The sequence below is a fragment of the Protopterus annectens genome, chromosome 1.part1 (assembly GCF_019279795.1).
Source record: "Protopterus annectens isolate FY-2018-M chromosome 1.part1, PAN1.0, whole genome shotgun sequence".
Classification (NCBI taxonomy): domain Eukaryota; kingdom Metazoa; phylum Chordata; order Ceratodontiformes; family Protopteridae; genus Protopterus; species Protopterus annectens.
Genome location: NC_056726.1, coordinates 1,418,963,583 through 1,418,986,907, shown reverse-complemented (window position 1 = coordinate 1,418,986,907; position 23,325 = coordinate 1,418,963,583). Strand labels below are relative to the sequence as shown.

At 39.3% G+C, this 23,325-nt stretch overlaps 1 protein-coding gene across 2 annotated transcripts in view; it reads right to left on the bottom strand.

Moving 5' to 3' along the window:
• The window catches only part of LOC122810777 (ervatamin-C-like), a 404,836-nt gene that overhangs the window by 363,060 nt on the left and 18,451 nt on the right, over positions 1 to 23,325 (bottom strand). For both annotated transcript variants that reach the window (XM_044082340.1, XM_044082347.1), the window contains exon 3: positions 12,499 to 12,641. In XM_044082340.1, the coding sequence (XP_043938275.1) occupies positions 12,499 to 12,641 (143 nt within the window). The remainder of the gene's footprint in view (positions 1 to 12,498; positions 12,642 to 23,325) is intronic.

The window sequence follows — 23,325 nt, the reverse complement described above, 5'->3', positions numbered from 1 at the left end:
AGGTGGAGATTCCTTTAACTGGAAAGAGGGTCTGATTCTCATAGGTCATAGTTTAGTACTAAGCTAACTGCCCTTGCGAGCCATTTTAAGCCTAGCCAATTATCCCTTGTGAGATTCAAACCCTGCACCTTGCATTTGTAAGGAAAACACCTTAGCCATTAAGCCACTCATACTATGTTTTCAGCCAAAACCAAGAACAAAAGCATAAAAACATAAATAACAACTGTAAAATTCTTAAACTGAACCAAAAAATATTGTTAAATTTATTTATTCATTTATCATTGATTTCTGTTTTACCAGAACAGTCTATCTGGCCAGTGTCCCTTTTCCATGGAGGTACAGGTAGAAATCCTTCAGTGTTATAAGTTAATTCACAGTATAATACAATTCTGATAGCTTCATAGTATACTATAGTATATGTGTTGTCAAAGCAAACATGCATACAATATTAAATATAGAATTACTCTAGTAAGAAAATGTACAATTGCCATATGTTGCAATTGTCTGACAAGGTATTTAAAGCAATTACTGTGTAAGAATAAGTCAAAATTATGCACAGGTATCACAGGTGTCCGCTTTTGCATGGTTTTGCTCTCCAGGCAGCACCGGTTAGCTAGGGTTAAATTATTCCCAGCTCCACTAATTCTCCTCTTCAGTTTTTCCCTTGAAACTAGTCTAACTCTCCACCTAAGCACTCAAAAAGCATCCCACAGTCCAGCACTTGATCAGACCTAATAGCGAGCACTAATATACCTGACACTTGATTGCCCAGCAGGGCAAGGTTCTTTATCCACCCCTCACCAACCAAACGACTAAGCAGCTCACCCTACTATTCATGCATGACCAAAGGGCAACTTCAGGTGTACCCTCCAGTTCAGCTGGTGAATCTGGGTATCCTGAGGCAATGTTACAACTGCCTCATGTACACGGACAACCCTCTCCTCCTACCACAAAACACTAACATATGTGAGAGATGCAATTATACAGCCAAACTGGAGGCTAAGGTCTCTCCACCTAAGACTGGAACCGACAGTCATGAGGAGAAGGTTAACACTTGCACCACACCTGCAGCCTCACATAGACCTACTAAACCAGCATTGGCAAAAAATACACATAAATACACTAAATCATAAAACTCTAAATAAAAACCTGCAAAAGCATAAGAGAGGTTCAAAGCAGACACCCAAACAACCTGCACCTTCTGTCACAAACCAGACAACACATAAAACACAAAATCAATGTGTCATACAATCACAGCCCTTAAGGTGAAATAACATACCTAACACACTAGTAATAGGTGACTCTATAGTCAAGCACACTGATGTCCCACTCACTAGGCTGGACAAGGAGAAGGTTACTATTAGCTGCCTGTCGGGAGCCAGAATCTGCTACATAACACAAGCACTCAGGTCACTCCAGAAAAAGTACAAATATGACTCTGTCATTGTTCATCTTGGTGTGAATGACCTGAGACATACCTCCCTGGACTACATGAAAAGAGACATGGAAGAGCTCTCTGATCATGTAGCCCAGGCGGGTATGACCTTGAACCTGAGTAGCATCCTGCCCTTACCAAGAATGATACCTCAGTATAAAGAAAAAATGATCAGTTTCAACAATTGGCTAAGCTTCTGGTGTCATTCAAAGGGGATCCAGTGTCTGTCAGCCTGGAACAACATGCTCGACAAGCCACGTTGCTTCACAAGAGACGGCTTGCACCTGTCACCCCTAAGCTTTCAAATACTGGCCAAGGCTCTTGCTGCCCCCATAGTGCCTTTTTTAGGCAAGGCTCAAAAGTCAAACCCACCTCCATAAACAGCACAAATAAAAAAATGAGGGTTATGCTACTCAACGCCAGGAGTTTAAATCTCAAAATGCACGTGCTTGAAGTACTCCTCAGTATGGAGAATGTCAACATCTGTGCAATAACTGAAACCTGGTTCAAGGTTCCAGAGAGCACTCCTGCACTACTGGGCTACAACTCATACCACACATTTCGGCCACAGAACATGAACTGAAACACAAAAGGAGGGGGTGTATCCATATTCATCAAGGATACCTACACCTCCAGGTTAGTGGCACAGCATGATACCTCTGAGATCATACATGTGCAGCTAACATTGGGCAAATCTGCAATGCAAATTGTGGCCTGCTACAGCTCACCCTCCATGACCCAGGACCACCACTCTGCCTTTCTGAAGACACTGGAAAACATGAAGGTCCTACCAAACACCCTGATATTGGGCAATTTCAATTACCCTAATATTAACTGGGAAAACTACTTGAGTAAAAACTCTCAGGCTCAACGCTTCCTGGAATTTATCAACTCAAATGCCCTGGATCAGCCGGTAAACTCCCCTAACAGAGGTGAAAACATATTGGACCTGGTCATCACCAACATGGGTGACAGGTATTCCGCACCAGAGGTTAACCTGTCACTGGTTAGATCAGACCATAAACTAATCACTTTGGATGTCCACACCCCACCATCACTCCCAACCAAGGAAACCACAGTGAAAAATTTTTCTAAAGCAAACTTCACCTTACTTAAGACAGAGGTGGTAAGTTTCACAGCCCCCACGCTAAAGGATAATGCTGCCTAAGATGCAGAATCCTTTACAAATGCACTCTATGAGCACCTACAAGGATGCATGGATCATGCCATCCCTAGCAAAACCAAGACTCACTCCCCTAAGAGAAGGAAACCAGTCTGGTGGACCCCTGCCATAAACAGGTTATGCAATAAAAGGAGGAAACTAGTTCAGAAAAAAAGCAAATCCCAGCAAGCAAAGACATCCCTGATCAGTATCAGTAAGAAACTAAGGTCCCTCATAAAATCATGCAAGGCTAACTTCAAAAGAAAAATAGCCAAGGATTCAAAAGATAACCACATAGCCTTCTTTAGCTATGTCAAGAATATAAGTGGCAACTCGCAGATATGCAATGAGCTAGTGCAAAATAGCACAAAATATACTGAACCTACTGATATTGCCAACATCCTGGCAGATAGATTCAGTGCAAACTTCACCCCCTTCTCACCTCCAAAAGGGCCCACAACAATACCGGAAAAGTGTAGTGTCCCAGAAATCACAGAAACACAGGTGAAAACAGCCCTTTCAAAAGCCAAAAATACAGTGTCAATGGGGCCAAATGGTGTCCCAGCAGGATGCGTCTTGCACGAACTACAAAATGAACTAACCCCCCACCTAAACATGCTATTCAACCTCAGCCTCTCCACAGGCTATGTGCCCATAGAATGGCACACAGCAATGGTTATTCCACTCCACAAAGGAGGGGCCACAAATGACCCTGGTAATTATCGCCCCATAAGCCTGACTAGCCTGGCCTGCAAGGCTATGGAGCGCATCATCATGGGACTCATTAACAAAGACATTGGGAACTTCCAAACACTTGACTTGACCCAGTTCGGCTTTGTTAAGGGCAGATCATGCTTACTAAACCTGGTTGACTACTTTGAGACAGTCACCAAGGCCATAGACGAGGGAAAGGTGGTTCACACAGCCTACATTGACCTCAGCAAGGCATTCAGCACCATTCCTCACTCGGGTATTATAAAAAAACTCACCAGCCTGAACATAAAACCCTATGTCAGAAGATGGGTTGCCAACTGGCTTACAGACAGAACTCACACAGTAAGCATAGCAGGCTCCAGGTCCGACTCTAAACCAGTCACAAGTGGTGTCCTGCAAGACTCGGTCCTGGGACCCCTACTGTTCGGCATATACTTCTCAGAAGTACAGACAGACACAGAAGGACTATGGCTAACCAAGTTTGCCGATGACTGCAAACTGGGAGCCATAATTGACTCTCCGGCTGACACGGACATCCTCCAAAAAGGCCTTGCTCAGACGAACACCTGGTGTCAAAGTCATGGCCTCAAGCTAAATGCCAAAAAATGCACAGTCATCCCATATGGAAAAAACAAAACACCCACGAATTACCGCATAGGTGGCAGTCCCCTTAATACAGAAGAGGTAATAAGAGATCTGGGAACCCAGGTAGATAGTAATCTCCTTTGACAATCATATTTCCAAAGTAGTCAGGAAATCCTTCTGTGTGGCCCATCTAATTACTAAAGGGTTCACATCTAAAAATAAAGAGGTTATAGTGCCCCTCTACACATCACTCATCAGACCCATCATAGAGTACAATGCCCCATTTGGAATATACCTCACAAGACACTTCCAACAGCTGGAAAGACCACAAAAGTACCTCACCAAGAGGATTACTGGCCTCAAACATATGTCCTATGCAGCTAGGCTAGGCTATGGCTAGGCTTATAAATGCCCTCAGGCAGATAGCCTAGTACCTACCTATGAACCTAAAAATATACTGGTTAACCCAAAAAAGAAGCAAAACGATTGTGCACATAGTCCAATGAGCTGTAAATATCTAGATGTTGCTCTAGTAGAATATTCTAGTATTATACAATTTGCAATGATGGCAAGGAAGCATATGTCTGAACAGCACAGGACAAAGGAAAAGGCTAAGTGAACAGTAGTATACAGTATGGAAAATATAAGGGAATGATAGGTTTGGCAGCAGATGGTAAAACAACAAAATTCAATGCTGAATGCAGTACATTCATAACTTAATATACATAATATACATAATGTACATAATATACATAACTTCAGAATGTGGTTTACATTATTATACTGTAGTAACAACACTGGACAAATAGCCTTATAGGAAAATGTCAAACATAAGACAAAGCAAGTATGGTACAGTGACACAAGAAATAGTGACCATCTCCTTTAGGTACAGGTTTGTTATAAATAAGTCAGGGATTATGTGGGGAAATATCTTAAGAATGGCAGCAACATGTGGGAGGGGTGGAATGGGTAGGGTGGTATGTCAGTATGTCATGCACAAAAACATTAGAAATATACAAAGCCTCAAATAAAAATCAGACCCACATGGATCAGAAGGGTCTGTTGTATTTTCTTGACTGCATATCATACAGTATTATAATGTGATGGTTTAGCCAGTAGTTAAAATGAAAAATCTAAGTACTGTTGAGTTTCTGATTCCATTCCTTCAGCTTTATGGTTTTAACTGTGTCTGATAAAGCTTACTTTTTGACATTAAAATACATGCTACTGTTCATTGTTTCATAGGTAGGTACTAGGCAATTGGCCCTAGGCCCTATATACGCCTAGCTAAAAGTTACCCTGGCTTTCACCACCCAAGAAAATTATTTTCCTGTGTCACTGTCGAGCAAAGCCACAGAAGTGATCCCCAGGGTGAATTTCCTATCTCTCATCCATTCATCAAGATTTTTCTTGAAGAGTGCTAATGAGGAGCTTTCTTTGATATAGATAGGTAGTTTGTTCCAGAGTGTGGGAAGTCTCTGGGACAGGAATCTATCCCTCCAGCATGTTCTGTTTATTGTGGTGACAAAGATTAGGTCCCTAGAGCATGTAGCTCGGAGGGATTGGGATTTCTTTAAGTGGAGCATGTCCAAAACCTCTGGGTTTGACACAGCTTTGTGTGTTAGGCAGAGATCACCTCTGAGTAGGTGATATGCAAAGGAGTAAAGCTGCAGTTTTTTGAGATGGTCTATGTAGGGCATCTATTTGAGGCTGGTAATCCTCTTTGTGATGTATTTCTGCAGCCTTTCCAGTTGTTGTAGATGTCTTGTGAGGTACATACCAAAAGGGGCGTTGTACTCTATAATGGGTCTAATGAGTGATGAGTAGAGGGGAACAATGACCTCTTTTTTCCTGGATGAAAAACCTTTTGTGATGTGGTGTGCCACGCAGAAGGATTTCTAGACTACTGTGCCAATGTGATTTTCAAAGGAGAGACTGCCATTCACCTGTGTCCCAAGGTCTCTTATCACACTTTCGGTATTAAGTAGACTACCGCCTATGTGGTAGTTCATGGGTACAGAGTTTTTACCAAAAGGGATGACAATGCACTTTTTGGCATTGAGATCATGGCTTTAACACCAGGCATCTGTCTCAGTGAGGCCGTTTTGTAGGATGTCCACATCTTTTGGAGTTTTGATTATGGCTCCTAGTTTGCAGTCATCTGTGAACTTCATTAGCCAAACACCTTCTGTGCTAGCCTGTAATTCAGAGAAGTAGATACCAAACAGGAGAGGACCTAGGACTGAACCTTGTGGTACTCCACTTGTCACTGGTCTGAAGTTGGATTTGGAGTCTGTTACTTTCACAGTGTGGGTTCTGTCAGTGAGCCAGTTGGCAACACATCTTGAGACATAGGAATTTATATCTAGTTTAGTGAGTTTATCTATAATTCCAGCATGGGGGATGGTGGCAAAAGCCTTGGTGAGATCTAGATAGGCTGTGTGAACCATCTTACCCTCATCTACAGCTTTGGTGACCACTTCAAAGAAGTCTATCAGGTTTAGGAGACATGATCTGCCTTTTACAAACCCGAACTGGGTGGGGTCCTGAGTTTGGAGATTACCAATGTCATTGTTTATGAGTTCCATGATGATACATTCCATAGCCTTGCAGACCAGGCTTGTCAGGCTAATATGGCAGTAGGTTCTGGGGTCTGTGGTGGCTCCCCCTTTGTGGAGCAGGATAACCATCACTGTGCACCATTCAGTGGGCACATAGCCTGAGGTGAGGCTATGATTGAACATGGTACTTAAGTGGGGTGTCAGTTCGTTCCGTAGTTCATGTAGAACACAGCCTGGGATGTTGTCAGGTCCCATGGATGCTGTGTTCTTGGCTTTGGAGATTGTGTTTTTTTACCTGTGCAGCTGTGATTCTTCGGGTATAGAGATGGGCCCTTTAGGGGATGAGAGGGGGGTAAAGTTAGCACTGAACCTATCAGCCAGGATGTTGTCAATATCAGTTGGTTCTGTATATTTAGTGCCATTGTGCTGTAACTCAGAGCAGATCTGAGTGTTTCCATTGAGATTCTTGACATAGCTATAGAATGCTTTGTGGATGTCTTTAGAGTCAGTGGTGATTTTGTTTTTGTAACTAGCTTTGCAGGATTTTATGAGGGATCTCAGCTTCTTACTGAGGCATACCAGGGAGTTCCTCCAATCATGGGAATTTACTCTTCTTTGAAACAGTTTATTTCTTCTGTTGTAGAGTTTGTTTATGGTAGGGGACCACTAGATTGGCTTCCTGTTTGTTAGGGGTTGTACGATCCATGCACTCGTGTAAGTGCTTACATAAAGTGCATTTGTGTAGGATTCAGCAGTCATACCTCTATTGTCCATCAGCATGGGTGTCGTGAAGTTTGCCACTTTTGTCTTAAGAAGTGTGAAGTTGGCTTTGAAGACATTTTTTATGGTGGTTTCCCTAATGGGGGTGGGGGAGGGATGTGGATGTCTAGGGTGATTAGCTTGTGGTTGGATATGACCAACAAGAAATTGATCTCTGGTGTGGAGCACCGGTCGCCCATGTTGGTAATAACCAGGTCTAGGATATTGCTGCCCCTGGTGGAGGTGTGGATAAGTTGATCCAAGGCATTGGAATTTTTGAATTCCAGAAAACATTGAGCACAAGAGTTGGTACATGAATAGTTTTCCCAGTTAATGGTGGGGTAGTTGAAATCGCCCATTATTAGGGTGTTAGGTTGTACCCTAATATTTTCCAGTGTATCAAGAAATGAGGAGTGGGAATCCTGGGGCATGGTGGGGGATCTGTAGCAAGCTACAATTGGATTGCGGTCTTGCCCAGAGTTAGTTGCACTTGGATAATCTCAGATGCATTATGCTGAGCAACTAGTCTGGAGGTGTGGATATCCTTAATGAATATGGACAGGCCTCCACCATTAGTGTTTCGGTCCAGGTTAGGTGGCCGAAAGGTGTGGTATGAATTATAGCCTGGTAATGCAGGGGTACTCTCTGGAGCCTTGAACCAGGTCTCTTTCACTGCACAGATATCGATGTTCTCCATTTTAAGGAGTGCCACGAGTGAGTGCATTTTGAGGTTTAGACTTCTAGCATTGAGCAGCAATACCCTCAGATTCTGCTTGCTTGTACCTGTTACGATGGTGAATTTGTCATTTGAACTTTGCCTAAAAAAGGCACTATAGGGGTTGCTAGAGCCTTAGCCAGTATCCGGAATCCCAGGGGCGACAGGTGCAGGCCATTTCTGGCAAAGCAACATGGTTTGTCGATCATGTCATCCCAGGCAGCAGATACTGGATCCCCTTAGAATGACACCAGAAGCTTAGCCAATTGTTGAAGTCAATCATTTTGTCCTTGTACTGTGGTATCATTCTGGGTGATGACAGGATTCTACTCAGGGCTAGGGTCATACCTGCCTGGGCTACAAGATTGGACAGCTCCTCCATGTCCCTTTTCATGTAGTCCAGGGAGGTATGTCTCAGGTCATTCACACCAAAATGGACAATGGCAGAGTCATATTTGTACTTGTTGTGGTGTGACCTGAGTGCGTGCATTATGTGGCGGATCCTGGCACCAGACAGGCAGCTGACAGTAACTTTCTCCTTGTTTAGCCTGGTGAGTGGAACATCAGTGTGCCTGACTATAAAGTCACCTATGACTAGAGTGTTTGGTACATTGTAATTCCTTATGGACTGTAGTTGAGTGTCACACTGAGTTTGTGGGCTATGTGTCATTTGAGTTGTGCTGGGGGGTAGAGGTTGCTTGTGTTTCTGCTTTGGAAGTCCCTGTTGCTTGGGCAGGTTTTTACTGAGAGCCTCCGTGAACGTAGGTGTGTGTTTTTTGTTTCTATGTGTGTGTTTTGGTGGTGTAGGTTTTGAGGGACTATGTGATGAGTGTGGTGTGGTGCAAGTGTTTACATTCTCTTCTTGACTGTCTAGTCCAATCTTGGGTGAAGAGAGCTTTGCTTCCAGTTTGGCTATATAAGTGCATCTCTCACAGGTTGTAGTGTTGGGTGGTTGGAGGAGAGGGTTGTCTGTGTACATGAGGCAATTTCTGCATTGTCATAAAATGCCCAGATTCATCAGGTAGACAGGAGAAAACACTGGGAGCTGACCCTTAGACATGCCTGAATAGGTGCTTATTTGTTAAGTACTAGAAATTGTTTTCCTCTAGACAAGTGAGGAAAGTTGAGTGCTGTAGTAATTTGTAGCTTATTTAGTGTTTATAACGAGTTCTGAACAAGTGCTGAGCTGAAAGAAACAGACTTGAGTGCTGAAACTAAAAAACTGGCTAGTTCTAAGAAACAAAATTAAGCTCTAATCTAAATTAGATTATTTTTGGTGATGCATTGCATGTGACAACCTCCACAATCTGGTGTCAAACCTCACCTTTACGTGAGAACAACAAATAGAACAATATGACAATAATTCAACAATAATAATTCAACAATACCTCACCAAGAGGATCATGGGTTACAAACAGATGTCCTATGCAGCTCGACTAAAGAAACTCCAGCTCTACTCAGTTGCTTACTCAGAGGCGATCTATGCCTGACGTACAAAGCCATGTCAAACCCAGAATTAATGGACATGCTCCACCTCAAAAAATCCAAGTTCCTTAGAGCTACATGATCCAGGGACCTAAACCTCAGCACAAAAATAAATAGGACATGCTGGAGGGACAGATTCATTTCCCAGAGGCTACCCCCACTCTGGAATAGAATCCCAATTCATATTAGACATAGCCCCTCGCTGACCCTCTTCAAGCGAAATCTGGACGAGTGGATGGGAGATCGCAAATTCACCCCTGGGATCTCTTCTGTGTCCCTGCTAGACAGAGGCACAGTAAACTAATCTTAAAAGGGTACCTTCTGTGAACTACTTTAAAGAGGCACAGTAGGCTAATCTAATAGGGAGGCGAAAGCCAAATACACTCTGGCTAGGCTTATAAATGCCCTAGGGCAGATAGCCTAGTATCTACCTATGAACCTATGAACCTATGTTGTATTAGTAAGATTACTTTAAAATACCTGTAAAGGTTTTGAAAATGTTGTGTAGATGTAGTAATGTCTTTGGAGGTGACAGAGTGGTGCAGGAGGTAGTGTTGTCACCTCGCACCAAGAGGTTCACTGGTTTGGTTCTCAGATTGGGTGCCTTCTGTGTGGAGTCTGCATGTCCTCCTTATGTGTATTTGTGTTTTCTCTAGTTTCTGCCCACTTTCCAAAGGCATGTAGTAGGTGGATTGGACACAATAAATTGTCCATAGATGTGAGAGTGTGTGTGTGCGTTTATGTGTGGTATAAAATAACAACTGTGGCAGGGCTAGCCACCCAGCAGTGTGAACACTGGCTCTAGATGATTGTGCCTGTTGAAGTGATACCTGAATTTCATGTGCAAAAAATGGGAAAAAAGGGGTTGTGGATGAATGGATATAGTAATGTCATCAAGTGAAATTAGTTTCTTACCCTATGGTCATCATAGGTGGGCTTAATATTTGTGGTGATGCATTGCATGTGACAACCTCCACAATCTGGTGTCAAACCTCACCTTTATGTGAGAACAACAAATAGAACAATATGACAATAATTCAACAACATTTTAGGAGAACTGATGTGATCTTGTCTTTTTATTTTTTTTCCTTCGGGTAGCAAAAGAGAACCTTCCAGAATCTGGGGCATAAAATGGAGCAGACTTTTTTCACCATAAAATAATGCATGTGTTGCTGCAGTTCTCAGCCATTAATGTTATTCTACTTCCATGTATCCAGACTGAGTGAAAATTAGTGAACAAAGAAAATATATTAGAAAGTAAACTCTAAACAAAGTAAGCACCACATTTCTTCTGATATGCTTATTGCAGTGATGTTCTAACTTAAGAAGAAGGTACATGAGCCTAAATCAATAATTTAGATTAGTCTGCAATTTATGAGTATTGTTATTGGTTGAGAAAGTGGCAAAGATGGGCAAACAATATTCTATCTACAATGAAAGGAAGTATCGGGTGATACAAGATCTAGTTTCTGGTTAAAGCAGCCTGTTTATTTTCTGACAAGCCTTTCAAGTAATTGTTTATTTTTCTGGTAAATTGCTAATATTTGCTGTGAAGGACAGTGCTCAATTTAAATCACTCTTAATAACTGCAGATATTATACTAGTGACTAGGAAATGACAGTAGTGTCATAATGCAGTGCGGCTTGATGACGTCCACATTTACAGTTATTATTACTCATGGGAGTAAGACAGCAGTGTGAGGAACTTGATTTTGACTAATGCATAATTCATTCAGTAGCATAGCTGATCAAACCTGAGACTGAATAATGGAAATCTTCTGTTCCCTTGGGGTACAGCAACGTTGGAGTTGGTTATATTAAAACCGGGGCTGAAGCTCCATGTAAGAAGGTGTGGAAAATAGCAACTTGCAGGAATGGGTGCAAATGCAATTTTGGACCACCTGTTTTCATCTGAAATAATATTTGCATTTATGTCCATTGTGCTTGTGCCCAAAACTATATATATATATATATATATATATATATATATATATATATATATATATATATATATATGTAGGTTTACTATCATAACATCGAAAATTGTAAACCTATCAGATTTGCGATTCATATCTCTGATGTTCACAACAGTGGCTAATATATATATATATATATATATATATATATATATATATATATATAAAAATATATATATATATACATATATATATATATATATATATATATATATATATATATATATATATATATATATATATATATATATATATTAATAGCATCAAGTTTGCTCTTGATGAGTAAAGAATTACAGTCCTGCCTCCAAAATATGATGTACTTCAAGTTTCTCAATTCCTTCCATTTCTTGAATTGCTACATGCAAACATACAGACAGATATGGAGTTAAATGTAATCAGGAGAGCTTAGAGAATCAGAACTTGGATGTCTCAGAGGTCTGTTACTTACATTTTAATAGTTTTAATACTAGAGTGAAACTGCTAAATTACAAAAGAAGGTTCTTAGCCTAAAAGAGCATATCATGCATAATAAAATAAAACAATATGTAAACAAATTAATTAAAATGTGTATAACCTAAAAAATCATTCCCATAAAGTTCCAAAGAGTCTGTTGCATCCTCTATGACCACATATCATACAGTATTATAATGTGAGGGCATAGACAGCAATTAAAGGGTAAAATCTTGAGTAAATACTATTACATTCTAGTTCCATTTCTTCAGGTCTAGGGTTAAGTCTGTAGCCAAATTAATAAATTGTTAATTTTTACATTAAATACCTATAGATGCACAAATAAAACTATTACAAAAATATAAATGTTTTGAAAAAGACGTCAACACTGAGGACATATCATCAATTAGACATGAGTTTCTCTTTCCCTCTCTCTCTCTCCATCTCACTCTCTCTCTGGCCATGAGGGCAGTCTTACTATTTGTGATGATACATGTGAAACAACCCCTTCTTCCCATATTTGCACATGGGGTCAAGGTGTCACTTAAACAGTGACAATCACCTAGAGCTAAGATTCACACCGCCTCTTGTTTGGAAAAATACAAGACAGGATAAAAGAATATACGATTAATTAATATATGAAGAGTACTTCTTTACCATGTCAGCAAACTGGTTCATTTCCAGCCAGTAGCTCTCTTTGCCATTATCAGCTCTGTTATTATGATGCATAACTTTTTTCCAGTTGGTGTCCCAAATCTGTCGCCGTAGTAGCTCCTCTGTGCTATTTAAGTAGCTCTTTGCTATGAAATAGATAATACTACATGTTAAAATCAATTATTCAAAATGTTCTTCAGGAAAAAAACATTCATCTTTCAACTTACGACCATATTTTACAAAGTGAAATGGATAGCTAGGTTTCTAAAATCTACTTAATGTGAGTGAATCATTTGATTTGTTTTATTTACCAGCTCTTCTTAGTTAATGCTGATACACCAGACTTTAACTTTATACTGTAACCATTTCATAGACTACATCCTGTATTTATGGAATACATTTTATTTCTTAATTACATTTGATAAATAAGGGGGTAATTTAGGACCAGAGATTAAAAAAAAACTTTATAAGCATCTTGTAAACTTTTAAAAATGTCAGCAACATGCAAAATAGTCATTAATGCTATAAAAATGAAAACATCTGAAACACAATCATTTGAAAATCATAACTGAATTTGGAAAGGGTTGGGTTGTGCTTTAAACCTCGCTGAAAATGCAGCACAGCAGAAGAAAACAAAATGGAATAAATCAGTACTGGAAAATGCAGCTGAGCTGAATTTTCCAGTACTGATTTATTCCATTTTGTTTTCTTCTGCTGTGCTGCCTTTTCAGCAAGCTTCCTGTTTTTTTTTTGGTGTTTATTAAAGGGCTGTACTTTAACTAGAAATAGAAATGAAGTGCATTTCTTCTAATCGCATATCTGTAAATTAATAAATTAGCTAGAAGTGTGCAAAGCCTAAAGCAGTAAATTCACACTGCAAAATATGAATTTGAGAATGCTGAGAACATTGCAGTTCAAAGTAGAACATAAAACTATAAAATGCATAACTTCAGATCTGAAATGCTTAACTGTAGTTGCTGTATACAGTAAAATGAAAGTAATAAAAACATGAATATTTTAAAAAAGCAAGGTGAAAGATAAAGTAAAATGGAGTAAAAAAAATTACGTTAATAAAAATCATGAAAATAGTAGATGGCAAAAAAAATATTTGAAACAGTGAACTCTAAATAGAATTAATTATCACACAGAACAGGGCAGGGCATGTTTGGCAGTTAATACATAGGATTAAGGTTATGAGCTATGAACAAGCTGATTCCTATAGTCCAAGGTTTGATTATATCAGCCTCTGTCTACCTACTATGTGACTCTGAGAAAGTTGTTGAATCAGACAGTGCTCTGTGACAATATGGAAATTGGGCTAGGCTCCTTAATGGTCTCCTGGGCTGCATGCCTACTAACTACATATTAATACAGGGCACATCAATCTAATGACAATTTCACATTATCCTTGGCATAACAGTTAAGGTGCTTGTCTCTCAGATAGAAGGTACAGGTTTTGAGTCTCATCTCTGAGAGAAATTGGCTGGGCCTAACAAGCTAGTCTAGTACTTACCACATTTTTAGAGCATGCATAGAGACACACAATATTAGAGACAGTTAGACAGATATCAGATTCCAGAGTTCCTGAGTCAAAAGCAAGTAAAGCAAGAGACAAATCAATCCAAGACTACCTCAGTGTTATCATAGCAATGCTGCAGATGGTAGAGCAGGATGATATGTTCTGCCACATCAAGTGCTGATAGGAGAGCATATAAGAGCAGAACAGAATAATGATTCTCACAGTAGAGAGACCATTAAAACCTAGCAAACTCGAGGCACAGTGCCAGAACTGTTAGCAGCCTCTGTAAGGACAAGTAAAGTAACTCGACAGCACAGTGGTGCTGTGGATAGTGTTGTCACCTCACAGCAAGAGGTTCCCTGGTTCAATTCTCAGCTGGGGTGCCTTCTGTGTGGAGTCTGTATGTCTTGTCTGTGTGTGTATGGGTTTCTTCTAGTTGCTTTGGTTTCCTCCCACATTCCAAAGACATGTAGTAGGTGGATCGGACACTCTAAATTGGACATAGGTAGTGTGCATGCAAATCTGTGGTGTGGAAAAACTACAGTGGCAGAGCTAACTACTCAGTGGTGTAAACCTTAGCTCTAGATGATTGTCACTATTGAAGTGACACCCCACCCCCATGTGTAAAATGGGAAAAGGGGTTGTGGATGGATGGACTTGGATAGTTACATGATGATAACAAGTGGCTGGTGCTCTCACCAAGTCACAGGTCATAACTTCAAATTGAAAGACCAAGTCCAATGAATGAACAAATCTATAGGTAGCAGAAGTAATTGCCTGAGTAAAACTGAATGTCTTTATAATACAAATGAATTGTTTAAGAAAAGCCACTAACTCTTCATTAACCCTGATGAAGAAGCCCTAATAATGAGCCACATGGAGTATCTGGGAGACAAAAAAGACAGTGAACTGTTGAATTAATAAACAAGTCTGACACAGAACCTAACAAAAAAAAAAAAAAAGATCTTAGTCTTGCTTCAGAAACAATGACTGACACAAAATATTAGTACTGCTAACTTAATCTTTACATGGGAAAATAAGTAATGTATTTATTAAGCTGTAGTGACATATATTAATGTAAGTGAATGTACTGACATTGCCTCTGCTCAAAGTCTAACCATTGCATTGTCAGTGATATTGCTGTCTAATGTGCACTTAACATTCAGTCACTGTACTTCAATCTTTTATTTTAAATAATCTATGCTATTATTGTTTGTGCTCTTTCAAGAGCCTGACTCATGGCTGAAAAGAGTCAGACAGATGACGCTATTCTGCTGGTTTACAAATTGAAATAAATGTCCTCACACTATCAGGTAGATAGTAGATGACGAGACACCTTTAGTTTGTTTCTGTGCCCACTGCATATCCAAAGGAGATGATGCATCCAACTTTCATCTTCTTCATTTCTACTATCAGTAGAAATAATAACCCCACCCTAAGCACATTCATCCTCAAGGGGTGAAGTACAGAAAACCCTGGGGAACCAAGGAAGCCAGGATCGGATCAAAGTTGTTGTCTAGTTGGACTTTCATGATAAATGGAATGTGTGAATTTGACAACAAATCAGAAAAAATACAAATTGTGTTATGAACACAGTGGCACTTAAATATAGTGTCTGAATCAATAATCCCAGAAAGTAGCTCCCACCTATTTTCTGCAGCTTAATACTAGCATATATTTCAGACCATCTTATTTCTCCTACATGTTAGCTAGATTTGCCGCCAACACTCAACCTAAAAACCTAAATCCCATCGCTGCCTGGCCTTGTAAACACTGAACTGGCTTGAGTTCCCCAATCAGCTTCTTTTCTCTCAACTTAATATTACCCACTCCATCCTCTACAAACCCTCCTTCTGCCCAAACAGTTCCAACATCTTAAATTACTACCTCCCAACCAGAAAACACAGAATCACCAGCCAAAACTTCCTTGACATTTACAAACCTAAAAAATCACTTGGTAAACCCTCTACAACTATCTTCCCTCTTTTCACTGGAATAAGCTACCTTTAACAATCAGATCTATCACACAGCCCCGCACATTCAAAATTGCCCTAAAAGTCCACTTTACTAGTACCTGGACTTGCTCTTGTACTCAACCACCATGAACTTTATCACCTGACCCTCATTGCATAAAGACCCTTCTGAATTCATGCTTAATTCAAGCCATAGAACTAACTCCTAGTATCTTTTTTCACTAAATTTCTCCACTACTCATATTTACCTCCCTCCATTCTGTTCCCACTTAGCTTACTCCCCTTTCTCAGATTTCACTTGATTCTAACAACTAAAACTCTCCTCTCTTATTTATAAATTAAAAAAATCTCTAATTTTTCCTCTTCTACTCATAGCCACCCCTTCTCTCTCTCTCTCTTGACACTTAACCTTTTTCTATCACCTGCTCTCTCTATCAGCTTCCCCTCTGCTTCTGATTACTGATGCACATGCTGTTGACTGTAAGAAGTAGGATTTGATATACAGTACTTTCTGTACTCTTATCTTAAACTCTGTAATTGTCATTACTTCTTTCTAAATAGGGAATTCCTTATGTATTAAAGATATATGAATGACTTTAACATATTGTTTTATTGCCTTTTTTCTAAATAACAACTTTTAAACTCTCATGTTACAAATGTATACTGTACTGTTTGTAAACATTATTATGTGTATGTAATACTCTTGTGGAGCTTTTCTCCTTGTGCCTCTGCTGAAAAAGGGCACAAGCTCAGTCAGACATTCTCAGTCAACAAATAATAAATAAATAAATAAATAAATGTTTCTTTATATGTTAAAAATACTAAAACATTAAGCTTTTTGTCACTTCTTAACCACATGTAAGAGCTTCTATTCCCTCCACCTATTTCTAACTATTAACTCCAAGATCACAGCAGCTTGGAGAAAAAAATAATCTTCCTTGAGCTGTGGTAAACAAAGGTTTTTGTCCAGTTTAGAGAATGTTGATACCAGTGTTATCGCCATAGCACACTAGTCTTCATCTATAGCTGCTCTATGCAGGATGGCAAGCTGTATGCCTTACAGTCGTCCTTGAAATAATATTAAAATGTGTGAGAACTACAAAGATGTAAGAACAAACCAAGGGGAGACCCGCAGACAAATGGTTAAAGACCAGCAACCACTAGAATGTAAACAGCAACCACTTTAATGTAAAAACAGCAGTCAAGTGCTTTTGTCTAAGACTTCTTCAGAGCTGCCATAGTATCAAAATTCAACATTTAAATACTAAATTTCAAAAAGTCATGTGCTAGTTCTAAACAATAGATAGAAATTAAATGGAAATTTAAATGGAAGATAGTAGAAAAGTTGAAGCTAGAATAATTGTAAATTGTGAAATCGTTATTAGAACTCTGAATTGTTTCAGGACCCTCCTGAGGGGATATCTCACTAGATTTGTTAACCGTGAATTCACAATTAACTAGTTCAAACATTGGATTAACTCAATAAATGGATTATTAACATTGCCAAAAGAGTGTTCCATATCTTTATGATTAATCATAGCATATGTGCTACATGCATTTTCTCCAGTTGAATATTCCATAAACACTAGATTAAACTCATCTGATAAATTAAATTAGCCTTGTTCTCTTAACCTAAAAGAGTATTCAGTATCATCATGATTAATCATAGCAAATGTATTACATGTCCCAAACCACAAATTTTATTTTGTTGTTTTAGATTATATTCTTAAAGACCCTAGAGGTTACATATTAGACAAACATCTCTATAGGAGAGAATTAATGTGGATCCTTAGGCTCAATGCCTTAGAACCCCCGGGTCTTAATGATGTTTGTTCTGTTACACTACTCTTGAAGCTTAAGAGGTTAGAAGGTTGAATTTTGTCTTTTTAATGTATTCTTAGAATTTTTTATGTTTATGTTGCATTTGTTTTTCTTTAAACTTAATAATTATGTTTTTTGGTATGGTTTTAGGTAACTATGAGATGTTTAATTATATATATTTGCTTTTTAAAGTTTTAATTTCTATCTGTTAAGCTATTCATATTTGATGTGTATTGCTGATTTGAAATTGCCACACTCTTGCTACTATATGTATATGTTTGCATTGACTGCTTCATTTTATTATGTTAACTGCTGCCTCATCAACTGCATTGTATTATATTTTGTACTGCTGCTCCTACGTCCCTCTTATCATTATATCTGATCCCACTGCTGTACCTAGCCCACACTGCATGCTCCCACTCCTCAATACCAGCCCCAAAAGTAACCTGCACTCACTTCTCTCCAGCCTTTCTCACCTTTCTGAGGCTGTCCTCTACCATCACTGACCACTGTCACAAACCAGTACAAACTCGCTCCCACATCTGATTTTTTTTCACCCCTTATAGCACCCATTAGGCCATCTCTCTCCCCCTCACTTAACATACCCCCCACCATAGACACTCTATCACCCCTTCCAGCCTTTCACTATTACCTGAGCCATCCATTTTCTAACCCCTGTCCTCTCTCCTCTTCCTTTTTACAAATTATTAAGGACTCCCTAATCAAGGCCACAGACCTACCACTACTGGAACCTACCTATTGCCAAAGACCCTCCATGGACTATCACTCCGCATCCTTGTTTTTTGAGTATAATTGAAAGTATATCTTGATATGCCTATTTGATACATATGTTACCAAGACGGTGTCTTACCCCTGGTCACTGCTTCTTGCACACCGACTGGGCTGCTGCCTAGTCCTCTATTGTCTAGCTACTCTGTTCTCTCTCTCTCCTGCCTTCTATATATAATCTTTACTCTTTCAGTTCCCTACTTTCTGTGCTTCCCACCTCTGGGTAGTTTTTCTCTAGCCTGCCTCCTACACTACCATAACCTGCTGGCCTTTAATAACTTCCTCTACCTTAGATTTCTCCCACTGTCTTATTTCCATACTCTCCTGCCTCTCAGCATCCAGACTTACCTGCATAGCTAACTGATCGTTTTTTTGGGGAATCTTGCAGTCACTGTGGGTGCAACCCTACTCTGTTCACCCTTGAGCTCACTTCACTCGCCTCCCACCCCCATATCATTTCCTTTATATCTAACCACCTGTTTCCTCCTATTCAACAACTCCTCCCCTTCCTGTTCCTCACCAACACTCCAGCTTACTTCTGGCCTCCATCATAGATTCGATACTTCCTCCACCACCTCTCTAATACACATTACCCTATAACCAATAACTATTAAATATATTTAATATTTAATTACATTTGATATATCTATATATATATATATATATATATATATAAATATCTAGCTATCTAGCTATCTATCTATATATATATATATATATATATATATATATATATATATATATGTATGAACATAATACAAATAGACTGACAATCTATAATTCTCATCACCTTTACCCATAGTCAAGCACCACATTACAGATAAGAAGCAAGTACCCCCCATCTCTGTTCCCCCCTCTTATCTATAGAAAACCATTTACCTGACCAACACTACCTGATCATACAGCAGCTCCCTAACACATAAAAGATAACTCTGGTACTGGCCATACTCTCCATCACTTTACAGAAGCTGTATACCCAGCATTACCAGAAGTTTATAATAACTCCTAAGTCCCTAACATCACTTCAACTTGTAGCTATTGACAACTCCCGTTATCATTTCTTATACTCTCAATTATCTATCACTTCAAATCTCTTGCCCCTTTTAACAACAAACTTCACCACACCTCTAATACTGCACCTTTAATACAACATCAATCTCACACAGTTACAGATATTACCCTTGTATACACCCTATTTTTCAGAAACTAAATAACATGTGTTACAAACATTCAACCCAACTACTAAAAACATCATTCTACCCATTAATGATCTTCACCCTACTCCTACTTTCCAGCTTGTCCTTCTACCACACTCAGCTTTATAACCATACCCAACCCCTTGCAAACAGAATCCGCAGCAAATCCCATCAAGCTAAAAAACTTCCCAATATCGCCATGCAACCTTACCTTCTCCCAACCCTTCTCCTACTCATGCAATAAACCGACAATCAAAACTATTCCCTACTGTTCTCAAAGACAAATTAAAATAATTCACAAATTAACCAAACTCTATTTACACCTACTCCATAAACTCACTTGTAGTGGAGACATACACCCCAATCCAAGACCCAAAACATCATCCAACCCCAATCTTAAATCAGCTAAATCCCCTATACCACAGACCTACCTCAGCTCTCCTCTTCTTAAACATTAATGCAAGAAGTATGCTTAACAAAATTCAGGATCTTCATGCCCTACTAGCTCTATACAAACCAGATATCGCTGTGCTAACTGAAACATGGCTCAAACCACAACACCACAATAATGAGATTATTGCCCCTGGTTACAATATTATCCAAGGAGACAGATTAGAGAAAAAGGGTGGATGTGTTGCAGTATTATTACAAGATCATCTCACCATAGAACAACAAAATTTACAATATCCAAGAAGTCAAAGATGTAGAACTAATCCTGGCCAAATTAAAAATAAATTCCAACAAACACATAATTATTGCAGGTGGCTATATCCTACCAGGTAATAACATCAATGTAATAGAAAGCATGCTTAACTGGAACTTCAACCCCCTTCCACATGAAACCATACTATTAAGGGACTTCAATATTGTCTGGCTTAACTGCTCCAGCCATAATCCCTCTGCCTTTATAAACCTACACAGGTTTACCAAACAATAACCACCCCCACTAGAATTGACAAAACATCCAAACGCCAGTCCATCTTAGACTGGATCCTGGTATCTGACCCCACTCTTGCACAGCAATCTGTCTGTCTTCCAGATACCCTAAGTAACCAACATTCAACCAATCTAATTAGGAACAGATCCCAAACCATCAGCCAACCCATCTTCATAGTTCGAAACAAAAAGACCTTTATAGCTACTGACTTCATCAATGCACTAAAAAGCTGTAACTGGACTCCCCTAAAACAACTATCTCTAGAAAAAGCCATTGAATACTTTAACACAGCCTTCATAAAAATCTTAAACCATCATGCACCTCCCAGAACCATTAGAATAAAAACTAACTATGCCCGATGGCTATGAAAAAATACTAAAACTATAATGAAAGAGAGGGACAAGGCCTGGATTCAGTATAAAAAAAACAATAGCACTACTCTGAGACAAAACTATCTAGAGCTCCATAACAAAGCCAAAAAAACAAATCAAACTAGACAAATCTAGCTACTATAAAAAACAAGCAAGAAAAATATGCACACAACCCACAAATATTCTCGGCCATAATAAATGGTATACTGCACCCAGGAAAGTCCACTACCCCAACCCCTGTGCTACCAAATAACCATGAAAACATTCCCACTCAATTTAACAAATTCTTTACAGAAATAGTCTAGACCCTACTCTAATAACTACCCCAAACCACCCCAATATATAAAACAATACCCCCAGTTTTCACGTTCATTCCGTGTCCACCAAGACAATTTCTAAACACCTTAGGAAACTTAAACCAACCATTCTAGCAGCTGATAAGTTACCAGCAGACTTCCTTCAGATATCAGCTGAAGCTATAGCCTATCCTGTCTCTAGTCTCATAAATAGATCTCTATCAGAATGCAAAGTTCCCACCTCATGGAAAACATCACATATTATTCCACTGCACAAAGGAGGTAACTCCTTAGAGCTCACCAGCTATCATTGAATAGCAATCCTATCACCTTTATCCAAAATATTAGAAAGAGTTGTTCATACTCAACTAATGCAGTACCTCCAAAATAACAACCTACTCTCCATATCCCAGCATGGCTTTAGACATTTCCATAGCACCACCACAGCACTACTACCATTCACCAACATAGTTAACCACCATAGAAAAAAGGGTCTATGCGTTTCTTCCATATTCTTAGACTTATCAAAAGTCTTTAACATGGTAAACCACAGTATTCTTCTTGAAACTCTAGCTACTCTAAAAATAAGTCCCTCCTCTATATCATGTTTCCAAAGCTACTTATCTGGCAGTCAGCAACCAGTCGTATGGCAGGACCAATTGTCCCCCCTATTACCAGAAATCATAGGAGTCCCTCAAGGATCCATTCTTGGCCCTTTCCTGTTCTCTCTGTTTACTAACCAGATCTCTTCATCCTCATCCACTGCCTCAGTAGTACAATACGCAGATGACACCACCCTTATATGTGCCCCCCACCCTAAGTGAACTGCAAACCCTAACCCAAAATAACTTCACCCTAGCCGAAACTTGGTTCACTAACATCAAACTTCTTCTTCTTAATCCCAAAAAAAAAAAAAAAAAAACAATTATTTCCAGCTCAGGCAGACCTCCTCCCCTAAATAGTTACTTCACCATCAACTCCAAAGAAAACATTCAAATCAGTCCAACCATACACACTAAACTGCTAGGTGTAGAAATAGACAATAACCTGAGGTTCAACATCCACATAGCACAAACCATCAAGAAAGTTAATACAAAACTGGGATTCCTCTACAGGAACAAACAGTTTATGACTAAACACACCAAAGCAACCACCGCAAGGACTCATGTTCTATCCAACCTCTTCTGTGCCTCTTCCATCTTGACCAATCTCCGCCAAACCAATATAAATAAAATGGATTCTTGCTACAACAAGCTTGCCAAGTTTGCTTCGGAAGCCTCATATAGGTCCCACCACTGTCTATCCTTAAGCAGCTCAACTGGCTTGAGTTGCCTCATATACTTCCACTCAATCAACTCTCTATAGCACACAAACTTTACTACCTTCCTGAGATAACCCCGTCACTTCAGCATCTAATTCAGCCCCACATTCCCTCTAGAGCCTTAAGATCTAGTAACCAAAACCTCATAACTATCATCCAACATAAAAATGATACTGGTAAGTCCCTTTTTGCCAGCATCATTGTCAAAACCTGGAACATACTACCAAGCCAAATAACTTCTACCACCTCCTTTATTCATTTAAAAAATCTCCTGAAATCCCACTATTTAAGTAACTGGCTATGCTCATGCCACTCACCAGGCTAATCCATACCAAGAGAATGTTTCAGGGTACAGCTAAGTATAAACAGTTTTCCCCTGAAAGCTTGAGAACCTGTTGATATTTACCTGAGAAAATTTATAACTGTAAAAAAAAATACAAATGCTGTTTTAAGTTTATGTACGTCAATGCTTGTCAACTGTAAGAATTGTTAATTTCTAACATAATGTGTATGAATGCTATAAGTACACACTATTTTTTTCTCTCATATACTGTATTGTATTGTGGAGCTTTTCTCCCTGGGCCTCCGCTGAAAATAGACCTGTGTC